This window comes from Pagrus pagrus, assembly GCF_965226575.1.
Source record: "Pagrus pagrus genome assembly, chromosome: 5".
Taxonomy (NCBI): domain Eukaryota; kingdom Metazoa; phylum Chordata; class Actinopteri; order Spariformes; family Sparidae; genus Pagrus; species Pagrus pagrus.
This window is the reverse complement of record NC_140189.1, coordinates 35,108,965-35,129,619: the sequence shown is the minus strand read 5'-3', so window position 1 is coordinate 35,129,619 and position 20,655 is coordinate 35,108,965. Positions and strand designations below refer to the sequence as shown.

At 39.7% G+C, this 20,655-nt stretch overlaps 2 protein-coding genes across 6 annotated transcripts in view; both read right to left on the bottom strand.

Moving 5' to 3' along the window:
• tapt1a (transmembrane anterior posterior transformation 1a) overlaps window positions 1-4,303 on the bottom strand; it is a 28,776-nt gene extending 24,473 nt beyond the window's left edge. For both annotated transcript variants that reach the window (XM_084353669.1, XM_084353670.1), the window contains exons 1-2: window positions 4,085-4,303; window positions 1,555-1,685 (exon numbers count right to left, since the gene is read on the bottom strand). In XM_084353669.1, the coding sequence (XP_084209795.1) occupies window positions 1,555-1,685; window positions 4,085-4,274 (321 nt within the window). In that variant the 5' untranslated portion in view covers window positions 4,275-4,303. The remainder of the gene's footprint in view (window positions 1-1,554; window positions 1,686-4,084) is intronic.
• A 2,767-nt stretch (window positions 4,304-7,070) lies between these two features.
• Window positions 7,071-20,655, bottom strand: part of ldb2a (LIM domain binding 2a) — a 111,748-nt gene continuing 98,163 nt past the window's right edge. Inside the window, exons 7-9 of one of the 4 annotated variants that reach the window (XM_084353390.1) lie at window positions 19,808-19,861; window positions 18,380-18,516; window positions 7,071-8,999 (exon numbers count right to left, since the gene is read on the bottom strand). In XM_084353390.1, coding sequence (XP_084209516.1) covers window positions 8,769-8,999; window positions 18,380-18,516; window positions 19,808-19,861 — 422 coding nt within the window. In that variant the 3' untranslated portion in view covers window positions 7,071-8,768. Of the gene's footprint in view, window positions 9,000-18,379; window positions 18,530-19,807; window positions 19,862-20,655 lie in introns of all 4 variants that reach the window. The other 3 variants (XM_084353391.1, XM_084353389.1, XM_084353392.1) reach the window with 3 other exon arrangements.

Below are 20,655 nucleotides of genomic sequence, written 5' to 3'. Positions count from 1 at the left end.
GTAGAGAGAGGGTCTCCTCTACTCTGGAAACATTATACAAAGACCTTTACACCACACGCACACAAAGGGGACACTGTAACGACCTAATTGTATTTGATAAAGTAATGCATTATTATAATTAATTAATACTCAACTTGGGTCAGTCTTCTCCACATGTTAGATGTTAACCTTCAAACCATGTAGGCCAGGTATATATAAATATTAGTTAATACCAGGTATCATTTTAAAGTTTGTGATACTCTCCAAGAAAGAGGAATCACATGGTTCAGATGAATCCACATTTTATGTTTTAACACTCCCACCTGGTGGCTCACAAGAAGAACAACAAAAATAAACTGGTGACAGAGAGGCACGAGGAAAAATTATATGTTGTTCTTATAAATATAATTTTACATTCATCAATTATTAATACTAAATTGTGTGTGTGTTTGTATGCAAAAGTGCTATCCTTAACCTTTACCCTCTAAAATAATGGCTAATGGCTAATAAAAAGTTCACGGTTACATGGGCAACCCAAACCAGTCATACCATCATTGAGAAGCTTTAACTAGAGATACAGATACCCGAAGAGTCCCCATCCGTTACTAGTGTGTTAATATACATATATACATAGGTTATTCTTAGTCTTATTACTCGTTTTCCTTCGGCTGCAAGCTGTGTACATTTCTATCTCTACTCTTCTCTCTCCATAGCTTTCTCGAGGTCGTGTGGCTGTCGGCCTGCCTCGTCATCCTCCTGCATCCACAGTCTTCACATTTACTTTGTATTCTGATTGTATCAGATATTTTGTCATCGAAATCTGTAATCACTCCGTTTTGTTGGTCTGTTCTGCTTATGCATCTATTACATGTCTGTTTGTGCTTGGAGAGGAATCCGTCCTCTGTGGCTCTTCTTGAGGTTTCCATGCTACAAGAGTTTTTTCCTTCCCTCATTTGAGGGTTTAAGGACAGAGGGTGTCATACATGGTGCAGCTTGTACAGCCAATTTGATTTGTAATTTTGAACCATCAAAATAAAACTGACTTGACTTACCAGCTGAATACTACAAACCTTGCATGGATTTTACTGTATGTTATGAATGTGCTTGAAGTTACACAGGTCACTTCTTGTTAAGTGTTTTTGCCTCCATGTGGCGTAATAAATCTGTTAAGTTGCATAAAGATGTACAAGATGCTGCGGGATATCAGCAAAACCGTTTCCAATCAATAAATTACATGGTATCAGATCGGTACGTAAGCTGATACCGATTTCAGCATTTTAGGCAGAAAAACTCAAGCTTTAAGCAACAAATCTTTGGTATTTATACTTGATGAATGACCAGAACAAAGAACTGATTGCAAAGCTTGGAGTTGATAAATCTGCCAATTATCTTATCAGTTGAGTGTTGGTGCAGAACATGTTATCAGGTTTAGGAGTGAATCAGTCTGAAATGTTTACGGGCTGACTGTGAGCTATAAACATGACTTTGCCATCTGTGTGGGTCTGACAGCAGACAGATGGAGCTAAATGAAGAGAAAGGGGGGCAGCTGAGTTCAGGATGAGTATTATGCTGTACCTTCTCCAGCTCCTTGGGAATGCGCATGCATGTGTAAACTCTCTCTCTGCGCTCGGTGTACTTTGCCTCATTGTGTTCCAGGAAGTAGCCTCTGGTGAGCTCTGCTGCAATGAAGCGCGACAACGATGGATCTGGAACAACATTTGAGCACCAGTGTTACCACAATGCTATTGTCTGCAACAATTACAACCACAGCTATCAACACAATGAGAGTGTCAAGCTTTACAGTGTCCACTGCAAACTGAAAGAGAGGGAAACTTCTCTGAATGGTGGAAACAGAGTTTGATAATATTCTTAGCTCACTGTTTGATTCAATGCACCATAAATACAATTTATAAAGGCTGCATCTTTACATCAAGAAAAGCACTTTACATATTTAGAGGAACAATTCACAGTGATAAAGTTATTGAATTAATGCATAGAAACTCTTCAAAGAAACATTGGAGACTTCAAATGAAAGTAAAGCAACATATTTTGTTATTAAGTTCCCATTCCCTGTTTTTAACAAATGCAGTGAAAGGGGAACTGTTTTAAAGGAAGTTTTGTTGAATCGTTTCAGTCAGTGCTCACATACCGTCTTCAAATTCTTTCTGCTTCACTTCAGCCTGTGAGAACCTGTCAAACACGTCAGGCTTCATAAACCGGACACAAATACGAACTCATTGTATATTAAACATCACATGACCTAACAGTATACTGTTGGCTCAACTTGTAACAGTTTTGCTGTTAAAGTCTCAGTCACGGATAGAGCTGAAACATGTTGGGGTTAAATTGGGCTTGAAACAAAAAATGTCCCTTTGTTTCAATTTTATCGAGCACCCACACGCATGCCTGGTCACAAGAAAGTCACATAAAGCAGTGCCCGAGAACAATGTCATATATTTTTATTAAATTGTTCATTCCCCTTGTGCAAATTTGCTTTTATCTAAGCTGCAGTGTCTGAAGTATTCGTACTTTATCCTGTTAGGTATTTATCCAGCGGTGTTTACCTAACACCTGATGTGGCCTGCACTCTTTGACTGGATACATTTGTCATGTGCATGGTCAAATAAGGATCCATTTGAGTGTGTGTGGCCCAGAACTGATGCAAACAAGTGTGAAATCAAAATGTCTCAATTAGGAATTTCAGGTACCTCGACACTGCGAATTCTTTTATCTTACATCATTTTGATATCTTTTGGTTTTGGACACTGGGTCGGATTAAACAAGACATTTAAATGTGCCACGTAATTTGGGTTGCAGCATTATCACTGGTTTCAAGTGGCGTGAAAATTGACAGTTATCTAATGCTTATCACCGATTTTGAATTCTGCCATTATAGTGTTATTTAAAATACACATATTTAAAGATTATGTCAAGTTTCATGCCTGCCAGGATATACTGTTTTATTGAAATTATAATAAAGTGTATGTTCAACCAAAGAATCCCTGCTGTTTTTCTTTACGTGTAATAATTGTAATAATAACTGTGATATTTTCTTTGATGGTTCATGTGCTGTGAAAAAATCATACCATAGTAACTCTACAGGTAAATAATTGAGAGAATGATCGGCATTACTGAAAATGATCCTCACTGTAGTGTCACCTCTCTTTCTGTTTTGTAGTTGTCAAACAAACTGACAGGTCACAGATTCAGACTTATCAAACACGGAGCCTAAACGGTTTTTAGAAAGTCTCAAATTTTTATAGATGAGATGTTGCCTCAAATCCTCACAGTGAAAAAGTGAAACCAGGGCGTGTTTGGCATTTGTGCTTCAAAAATAACTGCAACAGTTGATGGATAACATGATAGTTGTGAGCTAATTTTGTCCATCAAATGATGGACGAATTAACTGACTAACTGTTTCAGCCCTAAACTAAAGTTTCTGTCTAAAGGGTGACATTTGTCTTAACAACTATCTCCATTTTGGAAGATACAATGTAGATATTTTTTTGCATAAAGTCATCAGGCCACAGAATCGGGTGCAACACCTGAAAACCATGACTTGTAGACATCCTGAGGTTATAACTGTGATTACATACTGTACCCTGATCAGAGGTTATTTACTGTACGTGTTCAAGGTTTACTCCTCACTTTTAAGGTTTACGCAGCCATGCAAACTAATTGTAGACATTAATACAGCAGCTACACAGCGAGAGAGAAGATCCAGAACTATTGTTGAACAAGGACTCCTCTGCGACAGTCACAGGGTTGCTTGTACAGGCAGGTTTAATGAGCAGGAACCTCAGAAACACTTTATTATTAGCTAAGGTAGCTAGTTAATCAAGCTAGCACTGACTGTGAACGCTAGACAACACGAGCTAACAGTTCTGGACTCAGCTTTTACATTTAACGTGACCTAACTACTCACTACTGAAGCTTTTATAACTTATTTGGATTAGAAAATATTATGGTTATCGTTAAAATTAAATACTTAAGCGGTCATAGAGGCAACACTGCTAACGTAGACAGTCAGCAAACTGAAATAAGACGTACTGGAGGTGTACCGTTTATTAGCTGTAACGTCAGTAACGTCAGGGGGACCGTTTACCTGCGGACTGCTCCCGTTGCTCCCTCCTGACAGCGCTAATGTCGTAAAATCCCAAAGTTTCCGGAAGTTCTGCGGTCAACCCGATTTTACCCGACTTGTGCAACTCATCCCAGGGTCGTTTCTGTCTTTTCTTTAGCTCAATGTCTGCTTCTTTCTCCTCTGACAGCTCGGTCCCCGACAAGTCCGCCATCTTTGCTTTGGCCGCCGTCACTGCCGCCCCGCCGCGTCGCCCCGTGCTACGTCATCAGAGTGTAGGTAAAAACAAACGACGTCACAGGAGGACGTTACCGGACGTTACAGGTAGATTCAACTGTGTCTGTTTTTAAACTGATTTAAATCAGTCAAATACTATTATTGCCTTTTTAAAACGAATGTTGTCCAAAAATGCATAAAGATGAATTTAATTTAATTTAATTTAATCTAATTTAATTTAATCTAATATACAGTTTACATTTCTATTTGTCCCATATTTAAACAACTCTGAGCAAAAACTAATTAAGGCTTGGAGTTATTTCATTTTATATTTATATATGTTTCCTATTATGCTCGTACTGATATTATATATCAGTATCAGTTGTATGACGTAATCAAGTGTTTTCTACCTCAGTGAAACAGCTTACTCTGAAATGTCAGTTCTACCTTGTCAGTTCTACCTTTTTTGACTAAATTTAAGATTCGGAAAGCCAAAATTACAGGCAGAAAGCCATTATACTCACAAAGTAGGCCAACCAGTAGGTCTGCTACATTCATTAGATTCATTATTTCATAGTATTTAATCTTTATTTTTTATTTTTTAAATATTTTAATTAAAGGTAATTCTCCCTTAACTTGTATTCTGTACTTTAAATAAAATGTATACCTGTTTCTGTTTTTATGTGTCTTTTTCTTATTTTTACTATTATTATTATCAAATGGGTTTATTTTCCATTTTATTGCACAGTAATTACGACATTCTCTCCCTGTTTTTATGTCTTTTTTATGTGAAGCCCTTGGTGCATGCAATTTCATTTGTGAAGTACTTTGAGTTGCATTACTTGTAAGAAAGGTGATATACGTACCATAACAATAAAGTCACAAAGTATTATTATTATTATTATTATTATCATTTTACTTAATCTACAATTGTTATATGGGACAAGGATCTGCTGATGAAGTAGAGGCACAGAGGTTTGACTGAGGTGGAAAACACCTTGATTACTTCATACAACTGATACTGATCAATAATATTAGTATGACCATTATAGGGAAATTTAATAAGCATATAAAAATGTAATAACTTCAAGCCTTTATTAATTTTGCAAAGAGTTGTTTAAATATGGCACAATTAGTCATGTAAGCTGTATATTAACATGTATGTTACATTTATGTATATGCATTTTGGATGACATTTGTTTTAGAAATTATAATACTGATGACAGTATTCAAATAATTAATAAAGTAATACAGTATAATTGAATGTTGTTGCAGTACACAACATTTTCCACTTGGTGTCGCCAAAGCTCCATCAAATGGTCCTCGACGTAAAGTTTACCCAACAACAGAATAGAGGCTGTTTCTACTGAGGTATCTGTTGGAGACCTTGCTGGGTTCTACACGTTCCAGGTTTTACTTTACTTACTTTTTAAAATACATTCAGGTAACTCAGGTAACCAGTGGCTTCAAACAGGCCCAGACAAGTCAAGATTTATACCAAGAGCCAGTACAGGGATGAATACAGGACAGCTCCCACAGACTTGTGTACCGGCAGTGGTGGAGGAAGATCTTTTACTTTTTAAATTTATAGTTGTTTATTTTATAACGAAGCATCATGTTTTATATGCTTGTAATTGGTCAATTAACAATAAAGCTGGCAAATAATTAAAGTGAAGTATCGGTTGAAAGTGGCATTAAAAGACTCAAGTATAAAACATTTTAACTAGTAACATATTAACATGTTATTATGCCTATTGTATGCAGACATACAGACATGCTTCTCCAAATGTTCACATTTGCCAACTCCTTAGTCAATGGTCAACTCTGCATGAGCATAATTAAAGTGTCATCTAATCGGCCTGTCATATCAGCAGAAATGTTCATTTTGGTATTTAATTTTAAAGCTGTTATCGACTGATACTGATGACGTGTTAACTTTATCTGGCATCCTTATAATCTCTACCTTATCTGTGGTTCATCTGCAACAGATTTCTTCCATGTGATCATTAAACAGCAGCTCTGAAAAGACGCTTTTGCTTATTTATTTTCTGGGACTGATACCAGAACAAGATGTTTATGTTCAATCACTTAATCATTTTTTCGATTAGAAGTCGTCACAGATGCAGCAAATATTTGGATGTAATTTCAAATAACTTTCTTTTTCTCACCGACTGACAGCAGGAACAAGTAAATGCAGCACAAATAAGACATTTCAGTCAAGAAATGTGGTTTAGATCATAGGCATTTTTTTTTAGCAGCAGGAACTGTTTGATGACACTCTCTTCATCACCAGATATAGAAATGTCCAGTTATTGTGGGATCACAGTGATGGACAGTAACTAAATACATTAATCACGTACTTGAGTACAGTTTTAAGGTACTTGCACTTTTTTTTTACTCCACTACATTTATCTGATAACTTTACTATTTTGTAGTTACTTTGCAGATTACATGTTGCATCAGAGCCAAAGCAGTTTATTCTCAAATTAATGTATTTTATCAGCAATTGGATAAAAAAACAAACAAACAAAAAAAACAGTGATTCAGATAATCAGAAAGAAAAATTAAGATATCATGTTAAAATATCACTTTGGTAAAAGTAAAAGTTGAATCTTGAATGAGACTAAATGACTTCTTCCAGTGTGTTGAGGTCGCGGTGAGATTGTGGTGAGGTCGTTCTTGTCAGCTAAACTTCTCACTGACTTATCAAACCGCTCCGAGTAAACAGGAGTAAATGTCCCAATAAACAGAAGCTACACACACACGATGCATGCAACCAAATCAAATCCCACTCCTTTGTAAGCACGGTTTATTGGCACACATAATGGTAAAGCATACATACCAGACATCAGATATGACACTGAACACCTCTGCTATATAATGTACAAATGGTGTCTAATAATACTAGGCTCAAACATATTTAGAAATGTGTTAGCTTCCTTACAAATGCACAAATAAATACCCATAAGATCCAATTGTATAAAGACATCTGTCGCTGTCTTCTCGCCCATTTTTCAAACCAAAGTCCAACAAAAGAGATCAGGGATATAATATCAATTCAATTAAAGATTAAAGAACAATTGTGAACACAAATACAGGGATCTCAAACATTTCTGTGGGGTGGATGGGATTTAATCTGTGCCTTGTTTTTCCAAATGAAAGACTGTTTTCTTCCTTTCAAGACATGTTTAACTTTGTGGCTTTGGTTCTGCACTAGCTAAAGAAGACGGGAAACATTAGAGAGTTAGAGGCCAACCAGCGTCCATCCAAACCACCCAACAGAAATCTGAACCTCCTGTACAAAAACAAAACAGCTGCCATATCCAAACTGGTTTCAGTGGCTGATTTACAGTGGACAAAATAGATTCCACCTCTATTTACAGAGCTACAAACCTTGTAACAGTGTTCCCAAACTGATGAACCCAAAAGGAAAATCAGACTGATGTGTTTTTTTTAAAAAGTACATATATCAAACAAAATAAAAATCCTATAAAATCATGCAGGAAAAGGCTTTAGTATCAGTTTGGGAGTAGGTCGTTAAAGGGAAAGAAGTCCAATTTTTCGAGGAGGGAAGAAACAAAAAAATCAACATTAATGCATCGATGCGTGTCGGCAAAAGTTCACATACTGATCGGCAAAATTACGACGTGATTGCAAAGGATTCTGAGAAGCAAAATACCAATAGACTACGAACACAATCAAACTGGTTTGCATGAAATCACAATCTGTGACGGCCGCAGTAAAGTGGAAAAACAATCCAAGGAGACGATTCTTTCCCTCGTTTGAAAGGAGTCCATAGCGGTAGAGAACTTTTATTTCCTCTTAATTGGAAATGGAAATAAACAGCAACAGCAGAAACAAACTGACAGCCAACTGAATTTCCAATAAAAATGCAACTGCCTCAAACAATGTTTCATTTGTCTCCAATGTGGTTCGATGCTTCCATTGGCTGTTAAAAAAACAACTTCTTCACGATGAGCTCGCCATTTTTTCAGACATCTTGTTTGTTTTTCTTCTTCTTCTTCTTCTCCCTCACTGTCTACTGTCAGCATGATGACTTGTGACCTGCAGGTCAACCAATCACAGCTGGAGTATTCCACCAGACGAGACGTTTGAATCTGAGGGTCCGAGGAGGAGAATTTGATCCGCAATTTTCCCACTGCAATCTTGAAAAAAAATCCTTGCCATTTTTACATTATAGCTGCATACAACGTGTATGCATTTGTTGTCTTTGACATGTGGATATTGCTGTGCAATGCTGCCAGTTCTCAGTGTTCTCCGAGATGTTACAGTGATTCAGAGAAGAAGAAAATATCCAGAGCGGACATATTTTGGCTGGACGTGCCACTGGTGAGTTTGCAGTCGGGGGTTTCTGATTCAGTACAATGTTATGAGGCGTAGAAGCACTGCCATCAGGGGAAGAGGGGAGGTTAAAAAGTCCAGTCCACATGGAACCGAGGATCTGCTGTTTTCTTCTTCTTCTTCTTTTGTTTTACTGTGAGGGCTGGGGCGCTGTGCTCTCAGGCTTGCTGTCCTGAGCGGCGGGGGGTTTGCTGCTCCAGGGGGCGTTGTTGCCCAGAGCTGGGGAGCTGTTGAAGTCGTCCTCGTCGTCCAGGCCGTTGGTGGCGTCGTACTGCGTGTTCTCCAGACGAGTGATCAGACGCTCATCCTCGTCGCCGAACTCGCCACCCATCAGGGTTGGCTCGCCCACCACCATCACGTCCTGGAGAGAGAGGCAGAAGCAGGAAGAGCAAATTTACAAACTGGAACATGAAGGTTACAAATGTTCTTGTTAAAAAGGTCCCATCATGTTCAGGCTGTGTCAGGTGCAATATGTAAGACTTTGCCACTTCCAAAAAGTCACTACAGTAACCGCTAACTGCTGCTAACTAACTGCTGTTAGCTAGTTAGCTCAGTTAGCCATGCAACTAGCAACCAAGAGTGGGTCCTTGGGATATGTTGGTGTTTATACTGCAAGTACTGGAGCTTTAGACTAGGACGGGATGAGGCTAGCTGGTTAGCATGCTAACTTCAGTAGATATCTCTGCAACACACACAACATCAAAAGTGTTATTTCTTCATATTCTGTTGATGATTTCTGTCAATCTCTTATGAATGTTTTCAACTTAAATTTTATTCATACTGCACCTTTAAGATACAATGATGTCACTGCTGTGAATCACATTTTTTTCCAGGATAAAGCAAAACAACCTTGTGTTTTGCTGGACCACTCTAAAATTCGTAGTTTTTCCAATGGGGTTTTGAATGGGTTTGCCTGAACAACACCATACACGAACATTTAGCCCTAAAAATCCCCCCAGTCATCTTTAAAATTGTATACAGTTTGTTTCATTGATAAACAGGCTACGTGGTGGAAAAAGTGACACAAATACACAAAACATACTGTCTTTTAGTCACATTTTCAAAACTGAATACACACATATTTACCCCTTTTTGTTGAATTTGCTTCACTGCAAATTTATGTGTCCACTAAGATTTATTTTATATAATGAGATTTAATTAAGTTATTCAATAACTTCTATCTATGGACTTATGATATATTCTTAAATCATAAATATGTCTTTTATGCCTCAAATGGTCAGGACATCCTAAAATTGATTAATTTACTTGTAAAACAAACTACAAAACTACATATTCACTAAATAAAACATGTTTCAAGTAAAAGCAGAATCATACTCCACTAGTATTCAATAACTTCTCACTTATTTTGGTGATTTTATTTTTACTCCTTTGTTTTTATTTTTTCTCTGTGCTGTAGTGATTTGATCTAAAATCACATCATATTAGAGTCCAATTATCTCTGGACTGGCACAATTTATTTCAACAATTCTTGTCGAGTCAAATTATTTTGCTGCATGTCCATACTGTATCATTTCACCAGTATCGAGTCATTTTTTCCTTAAATTCAGCGTTAATTTCTTGTCCTTTAGCTTTCCTTTTCTTGCAGTGTTCCTTCTTTCTTTACTAAACCCACTTTTAGTTTAGTTAATCAGCCTCTAACTCGGTTTTAAAACTGCTACATAAATATAATTAATTCCCAAACAGGCACGCGAGATGTGTTTTCAGTTTTGTGCGGGGCCGTCTGTACTTAGCCTCGAGGCGATTCAAAATTAACATGCTAAAGTGAGTGAGAAATCACCAGAGAAGAAATTAATGCATATCTGTTTCATCTAATTCTGAGACCAAACGCACCATCTGAATATCAAGCGGACGCACATCCACCCAAACAGAACTTAAAACATTTGCATTACTTCAAATAAATGAATATGCACGTCGTCTGGTTTCACGTAATCTGGAATTTAATCATCCGCTTATTAAAATGGAGGGTTAAAAATACTACAAGGTCATAAAGGCAAACATTTACAAGACTTCAGTCAGCAGCTCACGTGTTTTCCCTGATTCCAGGTATGATTGAACTGCCTTATTTTCTCGAGTTTGCTTGTGTTCACATTTCCAATCGTTTGTACTTCTTATATAATGTCTGTATTGTATTTTTATGTTCAGGACCCCAGAAGGCTTCTGATGGAGATCTATAAATAAACATACAGTTGCTGATATGTTAGTGTGTCCCAGCTGAGAGAGGATCACCCTACGATTGGAGGTGTGTATTTTCCTGCTTCAACACAGTAGATCTGTGTGTGTGTGTGTGTTTCGGTGTGTGTTTGTGTGTTAAGGAGAGACGACGGTGTATCCAGTGAACCCTTCCATTCGGTCGCCCCCTCTCGAAGCACTCTGTGCAAATGAAACCTTCCCGTACAGAAAGCGGATTCCCCCAGCGCTCTGTACCCGCCCCAATCAATACTCATCATGTAAGACATATTTCAAAGAGATGGGCCTCTCGCAGCGGGTCAAAGCAGGGACGGGGGAGATTTATCGGTTACCCAGCGCTATCTGTGACTGTTGTGATGTGAAGGAATCTCTTTAGGAGGGTGTGCTTGTTTTATATTCTGCGTTTCAGGTCAGATTCCTCCACACTTCATGAACAAAGTGAATCAGATTCTGTTGACAAATAATCACTGGAGTGTAATTTGTGAATTCAAACGCTGATCGATAAGCTCTGAATCATGGCTGCGTTTCTTTGTGTGCTGCTGAGTCTGTGAATCTCATCTTCCTTCCTCAGCCCAGCGCCACCCACCGTAACCTGGGAAGAAGCTGTACAGTTAAATGGAGCGCACGCTTCACTGGCCATGTGTGTCAACGCTGCCTGGCTTGGGAGATCTCAGCCATCTCCTCTGCAACACACACACACACACACACACAGCAGACAAACAGGCGCACATACACTGGCACACAAACCCAGATTAGCTTACTGTACAATCACACCATAACACACAAACCCACACACTGAGAGAAGCACTTGAATGCAGATTAACCCTATGTACTGTACACAACAAACACATTCCCACAGAGATGAACAAACAAAGACAGAACAAACACAAATCATCAAATCCGGCACGCATTCATGTAAACACACAAACAAAACTAGTCGCAAACACCCACAAAACTCAAAACACACACACACACTTGGATGAGAGGCAGTTTATTTATCCAAGCCATCCCCAAAACCCCCCTAGCGACCACTTCTACACCCCACTATGCCTTAATCAGGCTAATTAATTTAGGTGAGCTTTTCAACTAAATGACAATATCCACACTGATTTGTCAATTTGCATAGCTAATTAAGTCATTAGCTAAAAACGTGCTGATTGCCAACAAGCCTTGCATTCACCATCTGTTCCTGTGAGGAGGCCTGTCAACCTACCTCTGGCCAATTTTGGGCCAAAAAAAAAAAAAAATCCCATCCCTCAGACGATAACAGCTGGTGGCTAGTCTGAGACTGGGGAGCACTAATTGTGAGCTAATTAATACTGTCTACTCGTCTACTCATCTCGTTAGGAGTTAGCTTTCGCGCTAGCTTTGAATGGGTCGAGGCGGCGATGAATGCCTCCATCTTCCCTTCATTCACAGAGCGGTGCCATTAGCATATTTTTAGATTAGCGGTGAGGAGCTCGGAGGACATATTTGCCCCTCGGGCCTCCGAGACAACAAGTGGGAATTTTGAAAAGCTGTGGCCCATTGGCCCAAGTTCACCAGCCCTCCATCCGTTCTCTGTTCAGATTTAGAGAAAGGCAGACAATCTATAGCTTAAATATTGTTTTCTGTGCCAGTAAGTTTATTAATTTGTGTTTTGGCTCCATGCTAACGTCATAAAATATCACTTTAAACATGAATCTGGTGATGAATTGTTATTGTTGTCAACAAAACCAGGCACTCAGCTAAAAGCACATTTAAAACTTAAAGCTCACAATTATATAGATATAAAAAAATAAATAAATAAAAAAAGAAGAAGTTCAGTGCTTACATGAAACAGCTGGGCACTGTAGTTTTTAGCTAATGTCACTCACACAGGAGTGGATATTTGCTGGGGAATATAACACTTCTTACACTCTGGTGAGCAGGACGGTGTTTGTGGTATAAACTTAATTCCAAAGCCCATTTTTGTGTTAATCAAATGAAATGTTGTATTAATGTCAACTAGTGCAACGGTGTGACTCATTTCTAATAGTTTTACTGACAACAATGCAGCTCTGTGGCTCAGAGGAACAAGCTCTGGTTACACAGACGACACTTCCAGGAGGATTCATTGTTGGTTTGGGCATTTCAGAGGGATTTGTTGACAATAAAAATATTTAGAGCAGGAGTTTCCCTGCGAGGGCCTAAACTGAGTCTTAATGGTGGACCACAGGCCAAAAGCAAACACCTACTGTGTTGTATTGTAATAATGCAAGAATAGTGCTATGATACAAAGTTCCCTTGACTGACTTCCTGTGCAAAATGTCACTCTGCCCGCTATAATCAGAATATTAAAAACAATTAAAGCTGAGGTAGACATTTCTAGAGAAAGCTTTGATGACACAGTCTCACTCAGGTCTTCATATACTGACGCCTTGAGTCGGCCACTGTGACAATGAGACTTAATGATCAACTATCTTTCATTACAGTTGTCTACTTCAGCTTTAATAATCAGGCATCCAACATAGTGTCGTCACAGAACTGGAATTTCTGATTCCGATACAATACTTTGATAAATATCAATATTCGATACCATATTCCAAAACATGGGGGAAATTGCCACAACACTGAGGGAGTAATATTTCAGATTTTCATCTAAAGATAAATATAATAAGGTTCGTGCACTGTGTGTTAAGAACAACAGCATCTAAGTTTATTTACTTCTGGAGGAGTTGGGACTTTGTAGACACTGCAGCGGCGTGTCTCATGAGGAGAGTGGAAAAAGTATCGATACTGCAAAAAATTAGTATTGCACCCATTTCAAATATTCAGTATCAATATTTCGATACTTTTGACAACACCGACCCTAAATACGTCAAGAGCATTTTGACCTCAATACAGATAAACAGCATAAACAGTGATGTACATTATATCTTCAAAAATAATAATTTTAGGTCCAGCAGTCCAGAGTGTGATCGTCTTTGTCTTATCCGACAGGAACTCAATAACATTGTGTCAACTCTTGAGTAAAAAGAGTAAAAGAATATAAAGTCATGTTCTTTTGAGGGCATGCAACATAAAAAACTGTTGTCTGTGCCACATTTTGATTTGAGCCTCAATATTTATATAAAAGCACGAGTTTATGGATTTTTTTGCCAAACACAAGCACAGGCGTATTTAAAGATGCACGACTCCGTCTTTGCAAACATCATCCTCAAAGATCTTTAATCTGTGCTCTACCAATTTAATACAGAGCGGATGGACAGTTAATTATTGTTAGTCCATTAATATTTCTTGCACTTGCTTCAAACACACAGACTGAAACTGATGAGAAGGAACTGAACAAAACCTGCTGCGGCTGCTCGGCTAAAGAAACATGTTCAACACTGAATTCAGGCCACTAGAGGTCAGTGTTGCACATCCTATGAGCCCCCCCCCCCCCCCCACACACACACACACCTCCCCACCTTTCTTCCCCCGCACCTCCTCTCCTCCAGCCGCTGGTAACCCCCCCCCCCCTCCTTCCCTTGCGAGGGTCCACTCCTCATCGTCATTGGGCTCACGTAGGCTTGTGCTCAGCCACAAACGAACAACTTCTCAGACAAAGACAGCAGGCGCGCAACATATGTAACCAGCATGTTACCAGCCACGCTGCCAGTCTTTAAGAGGCGTGTGAATGCACGCCGTGAGTGGTACGGGTGGTGTGTGTGTGTGTGTGTGTGTGTGTGTGTGTGTGTGTGGGCAGTGATGGTGTGGAGTGTGTGCATGTGACAGAGGGGGGGGCTGGGGGTGGACAGTGTGTATACAGATATCGGTGATAATGAGAGCTGGCACACAGCCAAACTGCCTTCCAGAGAGAAAACAATTGTGCACGCTGTGTGTACATGTGTGTGCGTGATGTACATTATATATGTGTGAGACAGAGAGAAGGAGGGAGAAGAAGAGCGGGAGGACAACACATCTCAACAGATGACGAGACGGACAGACAGTACAGTGTGTGTCTGTGTAGGTGAGAGAACGAAGGCTCCTGATTTAGAAATGCTGCCAGAAAAATGAAGTTTTCCAGAGTTAAGTGCCAAACAGATGAACAACCAACCTGGCTGGAAACTGGAGTCTGTCCAGTGTTAAAATCATTCACCTAAGCGTACATGAGGAGCCTCTATAACGATGTCCCGATAGTCAACCCTGCATGTACGATACTGTATGTTTTGACGGAGAAACTGTCGCTGTCTGGATTATATTTTCAATCAAAGGACAAAGTGTCAATCAAGGTATTCAAACGTGTTCACTGACAATTTGTTTTATTGTTAATCTCACTATATCTACTCTTTCAATGTTGTGTTTGTTTATGGCAGCTAAAGCATGAAAAGGTACGTAAGGTTTAGTCACTCAGAGCACCTGGTTGAATGTAGTTAAACATTGTGATCTCAGTTCATCTTGAAGAAAGTCTGTGTTCTTTGGTCTCTGGTGATAAAAGTCTTGCGACTCTGAGTGCTGTATCGTAGTCAACTGGACCCGTTTCGGTTTCTTGAAGACGTTTCACCTCTCATCTAAGAAGCTTCCTCAGAGCTGAAGAAGCTGAAACAGGTCCATTCTCTACATTAACTTGATAAATATCGATATTCAACACCATTTTTCGATACCAAGGGGAAAAATTAACATAACAAAATTACTGTAGTAAAATTAAATATCACACTCTTTTAAAAACATTAATTCCTTTTTCTCTCTTTAGATCAGGCATTTATGAATAATGTGCAGGGTTTATGCCTAAAAATGTGTTAGTCCCAGCCACCTTAAAGGTCGGTTGACCTTAAAGCAACATTATGTAGAAATTGGCATTTTGTGCACATCGGCGCCCCCCACAGTTTCTGAGTGCAACACCACGGTTCTGTAACAATCAGGTCATAACAATTCAAACTTGTATGTTACAGTAAACATGTATGTGACGCTGCGACCCGACCCGCTCACTGAAGTGACACAGAGCAGAAACAAGTGACACCATTCACCTGGTACAGCGCTGTGCCATCAACATGATGCTGAAGCTGTTATTATTATGTTAATGTGAAGAAGACGCGATGAGTCTTCAGATGAGCCTGAGTCAAAGTCGTTGTTAGGTCCCTTCACTTTAATCCGCAGGTTCATGAAAGACGCAGCTTCAGGCGGGTCGAGTTGTAGACACTGTGCTGCTGTGTTCACCTTAACAACGTTACTGTAAACTCACCGTCTGTTTGTCTCTATAACAGTTCAGTTCAAAAGACATTTCTAAATCATTTGATGAGTGCAGCTGGTACCTGCGTATTGATAATGCAGATAATGAGCATTGCAAATGTTCAGATATTCAGAATCAATACATATTGAAAAATCTATATTTTGACAGCACTGCTTTGTTCAAGGCAGGAGTCAGTTTTCTCTCAAAACAAATGAGTAGTATATAAACATCATGTCTGATATACTGCACACACATCAGCATCAGCTTTAATCCCCATTCAGCAGAATGAGTCTGTGTAAGACATGAACACAACCTGCAACTCTTCACCACTATGTCGGGTATCAGCACACTTTAAGCTGCACTGGAGTGACCTGTATTCAAAACCAGCAGACTGCTGCACCAGCGTGGCTACAGAATAATAAATTGGATGCAGTTGTGTAAATATAATACGGTATGTGTGTAATGAGCAGTGTGTGGAACAGGTAGAGAACTAGAGCCTCACAGCAGCATCAAATCCTGGAGGGGAGCGCCAGGCATGTGGTGTTACACTCAGCTGTTTAAGAGGCCATTTAACCTCTAACTGTGTCAAGAGGGCTGTTATGGAGACATGAGGCGAAATCAGACGTTGGTTCCCTGAAACACAGCATGCAGACGAGTCACGGGGCCGGAGGTTTTATCCAGGTTACGCTTCCTGAATGACAGTGTTTGATCGATATAGATCTATTGTTATTACCGTTTATTACCTGTTCTGTTTCTTGATATGGCAGCAATGTCGACCTATCGATGTGACCTCAGTCGTATAATTTAAACATTTTAAAAATGTGTGCCATGTGAAAATGTGATTTCTGTGTTCTTGTACATGAACTCTTCGCCTTTAACTCAACACAATATTTTTGCACGTACTGTAGGTGAAGTCGATACTGATATATAGGATGATGAATCTAACGGAGTTGTGTAGTGAGGATGTTAGCATCTCTCTGGTCCCCCCGACTAACAGCCAGGACTGTAAACTACACCACTCTATGTTTTTACATGCGAGGTAGCCCACATGCTTGATATTTTGAAGTATCATTGTTTTTCTCTGTGTAGCTTCTCTGATGTTTTCTTCTGGATGTTTATCAGCCTGCCACTATAGAGCTGGTCAGTCTATTGATGTGCATAATGTATAAATATGGGTGAGGTTTAACAGTCTGACCTGACAAAGATCGAACAGGATTATAACACTGTCATTATCGAACACTTGTGGCATGTCGTTAGTGTGCAGGCATGAGACATTTTCATTTATCTGGTATTGTTTATAATGATCACATTATCAATAACTATTCAATCTATCCACTACAGTCATCTTACATTTACTATTACTGTTACAATAACAGGACAGTTTATTGTTCAAATATTACATTTCATGTATTTGTTTTTACTCTCAGTTATTAGTATCAGCCTGAGAAATCCCTGATGGTTGAGTCGAGTTTTAACAACCTGAGATCTGATTATACAAAACAGTTTTACTGCAGCAGCCGAGTTTACAGATGTTTCACTTTGACCTCCACACGTTCATCAGAAACAATTCAGCAGGTGCTGAATGAGCAAATGGATTAAGAAATGTGTGCAGTTGAACAACACATGAAGCTCTTTCGGTTGTTTCATCCGAGCCAGTATTTATCCAGCGCTCTTTACATTCAGATGGTTCTAACGAGCAGAACTTCTGAGTGGAAGCGGACTCTGCTACAGTCCTCTGGGCAGCTCTGAGTTCAGTGTCTTGGTCAAGGGCATTTTGAACAGTGGTGGCTGAGAGAAGGCCGAGAGTCACATTCCCCACCCACATTTTCCCATTTGGTCCACAGATTCAAACCTTTGTTTTTGTTTTTTTCTCCGATCAAACCTCGAGGCCCGTTTGGGTCAGCTGGGTCTGTTTTAAACAAACATATTGTGATGGAGAGTTCTCAGGAAGAAGCTGCTGGAAAACTACCTCCAGTTAGCTCCGACGCTACCTGCAGCAAAGGAACACTTTTCATCACCTTTACTTGTTGTTTCTAACTTTAGTTGTTCTTGTACCACTTTCTGCTTTGATGATTTTTAATGTCGTTCGTGTCGCTCTTTATAATATCTGAAGTGTTTTCTCTTTGTCTTGTGGCGAGATGTTTTCGTACAAATCCCTCGAGGTTTCTTTGTCTCACTGCACAGGTTTTCTTTTCTACCCTCCCCCTGTTTTTTTCCCTCTTTTGTGCAAATAAATTAAAGCTAATAGCTGCAATACCATTAGGAATATTTCCTGCCTGTGTGTAACCCTGCAAACATGCATGTGGAGTCAGAGAGAAAAAAATAAAAGAGGAGGCAAACCGAGTGGAGCTGATGCTTACAGGTACCTGACTGGAGAGGCTGAAGTTGGTGGCGGGGCTGCGCTTCTTGCCTGCGGTGGTGCCCACGCTGCTGTTGGCGCTGCTGGCTGAGTTCTTCCGTTTCCTCCTCTTCGTGGTTGTCTGTCGGGCGGGCTCAGCTTTGGCGCGACCAGCAAAGAGAAAAAGAGGCAATGCCAAGAACATAACGCATACAGATGGAGACAAGGTGTCGGGTGTGTGCTGTGTGAAGAGCAGAGCTGCAACAATTAGTCCAGTGTTCCTCAATCATCGTCTCCTGTCCTGCCTGTTCTAAATGTTGCCCTGACACAAAACACTAAGTTCAAATGAATGGGTCGTCATGAGGCTTCGGCAGAGCTCGATGACGAGCTACTCATTTGAATCAGTCGTGTTCAGGACATCTTCAACATGCAGGACAGGGCCCCGAAGACCAGGACTGAAGAAGTGTCACCAAAATAGTTGCCAAAAATGTTCATTATCAATTAATCATTGAAGTTGTTTTTCAAGCAGAAATGTCAAATGTTTTCTGGTTCCAAATGTGAGGATTTGCTGCTTTTCTTTGTCATATGTGACAGTTAATGGAGAGTCTTTGGGTTTTGGACTGCTGGTTGGACAACAGAAGCAATTAGTAAGGAAAATAATTGTTATTTGCAGCCCTCGTGGAGTGTGTCAGTGTCAGTGTCAGTGTCAGTAGACAGACATCGTATGTCGAAGCACAAAGGCATGCAGACACAACTGTAGAAATTCATGTACACATGAATGCATGCAAAGTGAGCACACACACACACACACACACACACACACACACACACACACACACACACACACACACACACACACACACACACACACACACACACACACACACACACACACACACACACACACAGACAGACATGTTGCAGACACAAGGGCGACTCGTCTACAAGGATTCATGCTTTGTTTTCTTCAGAGGTGAAACCGCAAGAGCGTTAACATCTCCCAAGACATGCACTAGTAAGAAGCAACCCCTGCTTCATTTGCATAAATGCTCAACAATGGACCCTGATGCTCAACGTAATGTAAATCTGTTAATGATTTCAGAGCTGCACCGTTTGCAATGTTCCTCGACAGAACGAGCCAGATTCAAACTGCTCTGCTGAGGCAGAAAACACACTCATGTTTGTCCTGCTGAATCTGCTGTTACACTGTTGCATTACTATACATTTGGTTTGCTGAGCATGAGTGTGCTGTTGTTCTGATCATGAAGTTTTCAGGATTCTGTTACATGTAACCTGTATTTGTTAAATCACAGGCATTAGTACTGTTTCTAAACATGCCGCTGAGCATCCGAGATGAACCTGCACACATTATAATGTATTTCGGGGCGTTCCAGCGAGCACCACGATGAATTCAGAATTCAGACACTTGACGGCGTAAGAGAGAAGATACCTTTTTTGTGATTTGTGGGAAATATTTCCGTTTTGAAGTTCTGCGGGTGTCCAGCTGAAACCGGAGCCAAAATCAGTTTTATTTTATTCAGGTGATTGAATAATCTCTTTAACAATTTAAGACAGAATGAGACCAGAGACGACAACAGAGAAAAGGAAGAGAAATAATTGAACATTCAACGTCATACAGATGCTGCTAACACCACTGGGAAACTTAAGCTTAGATGAAAGATGTTTTTTCCCAATTATGAGCGATACATAATTCCTGAAGGTGCAATTAAATCGCATGTGAAATCATTATTATTAGAAAGAAGTACTGACGCAGGTTAATAGAGATCTAGGTGTTTCTAGTATTTACAAAATAATTTATGTCGTGCATAATTTATGAATACATGATTTTGCAAATTCTGCCAACATTTGTTAGAAAACATTCCTTTTAATCTCAAGAGAGACAAAAACACACGGCTGTGATCTTCAAACAGATGCCTGAAAATGAAATACATTTTTCAAGGTTCTTACTAATCACACCGAGGGAGATGCTTTCATATTCAGTTACAACAACCAGCGACTCGTGATACAAACAAAACTGGAACTGTTAAATCAGAGGCAAAACAATAAAGGGGAATTTTTATCAGCATCTTTTCTCTCTTTTGATTCCTGACTTTGACAGACGTGTGCAAAAAAAGCAGGCCCATTGTCAGAGACAATCATTTCTGTTATCCGACCGGTTTCCTTCGATGCTGAACCGGTGACGCACTAAAATCACTTCCATTTCCACCAAAAGGACTTATCAGAGCATAAATGCGCCTGTGGCTTCCTTCCTGGCTAAATCCCAACCAGTTTCCAGGC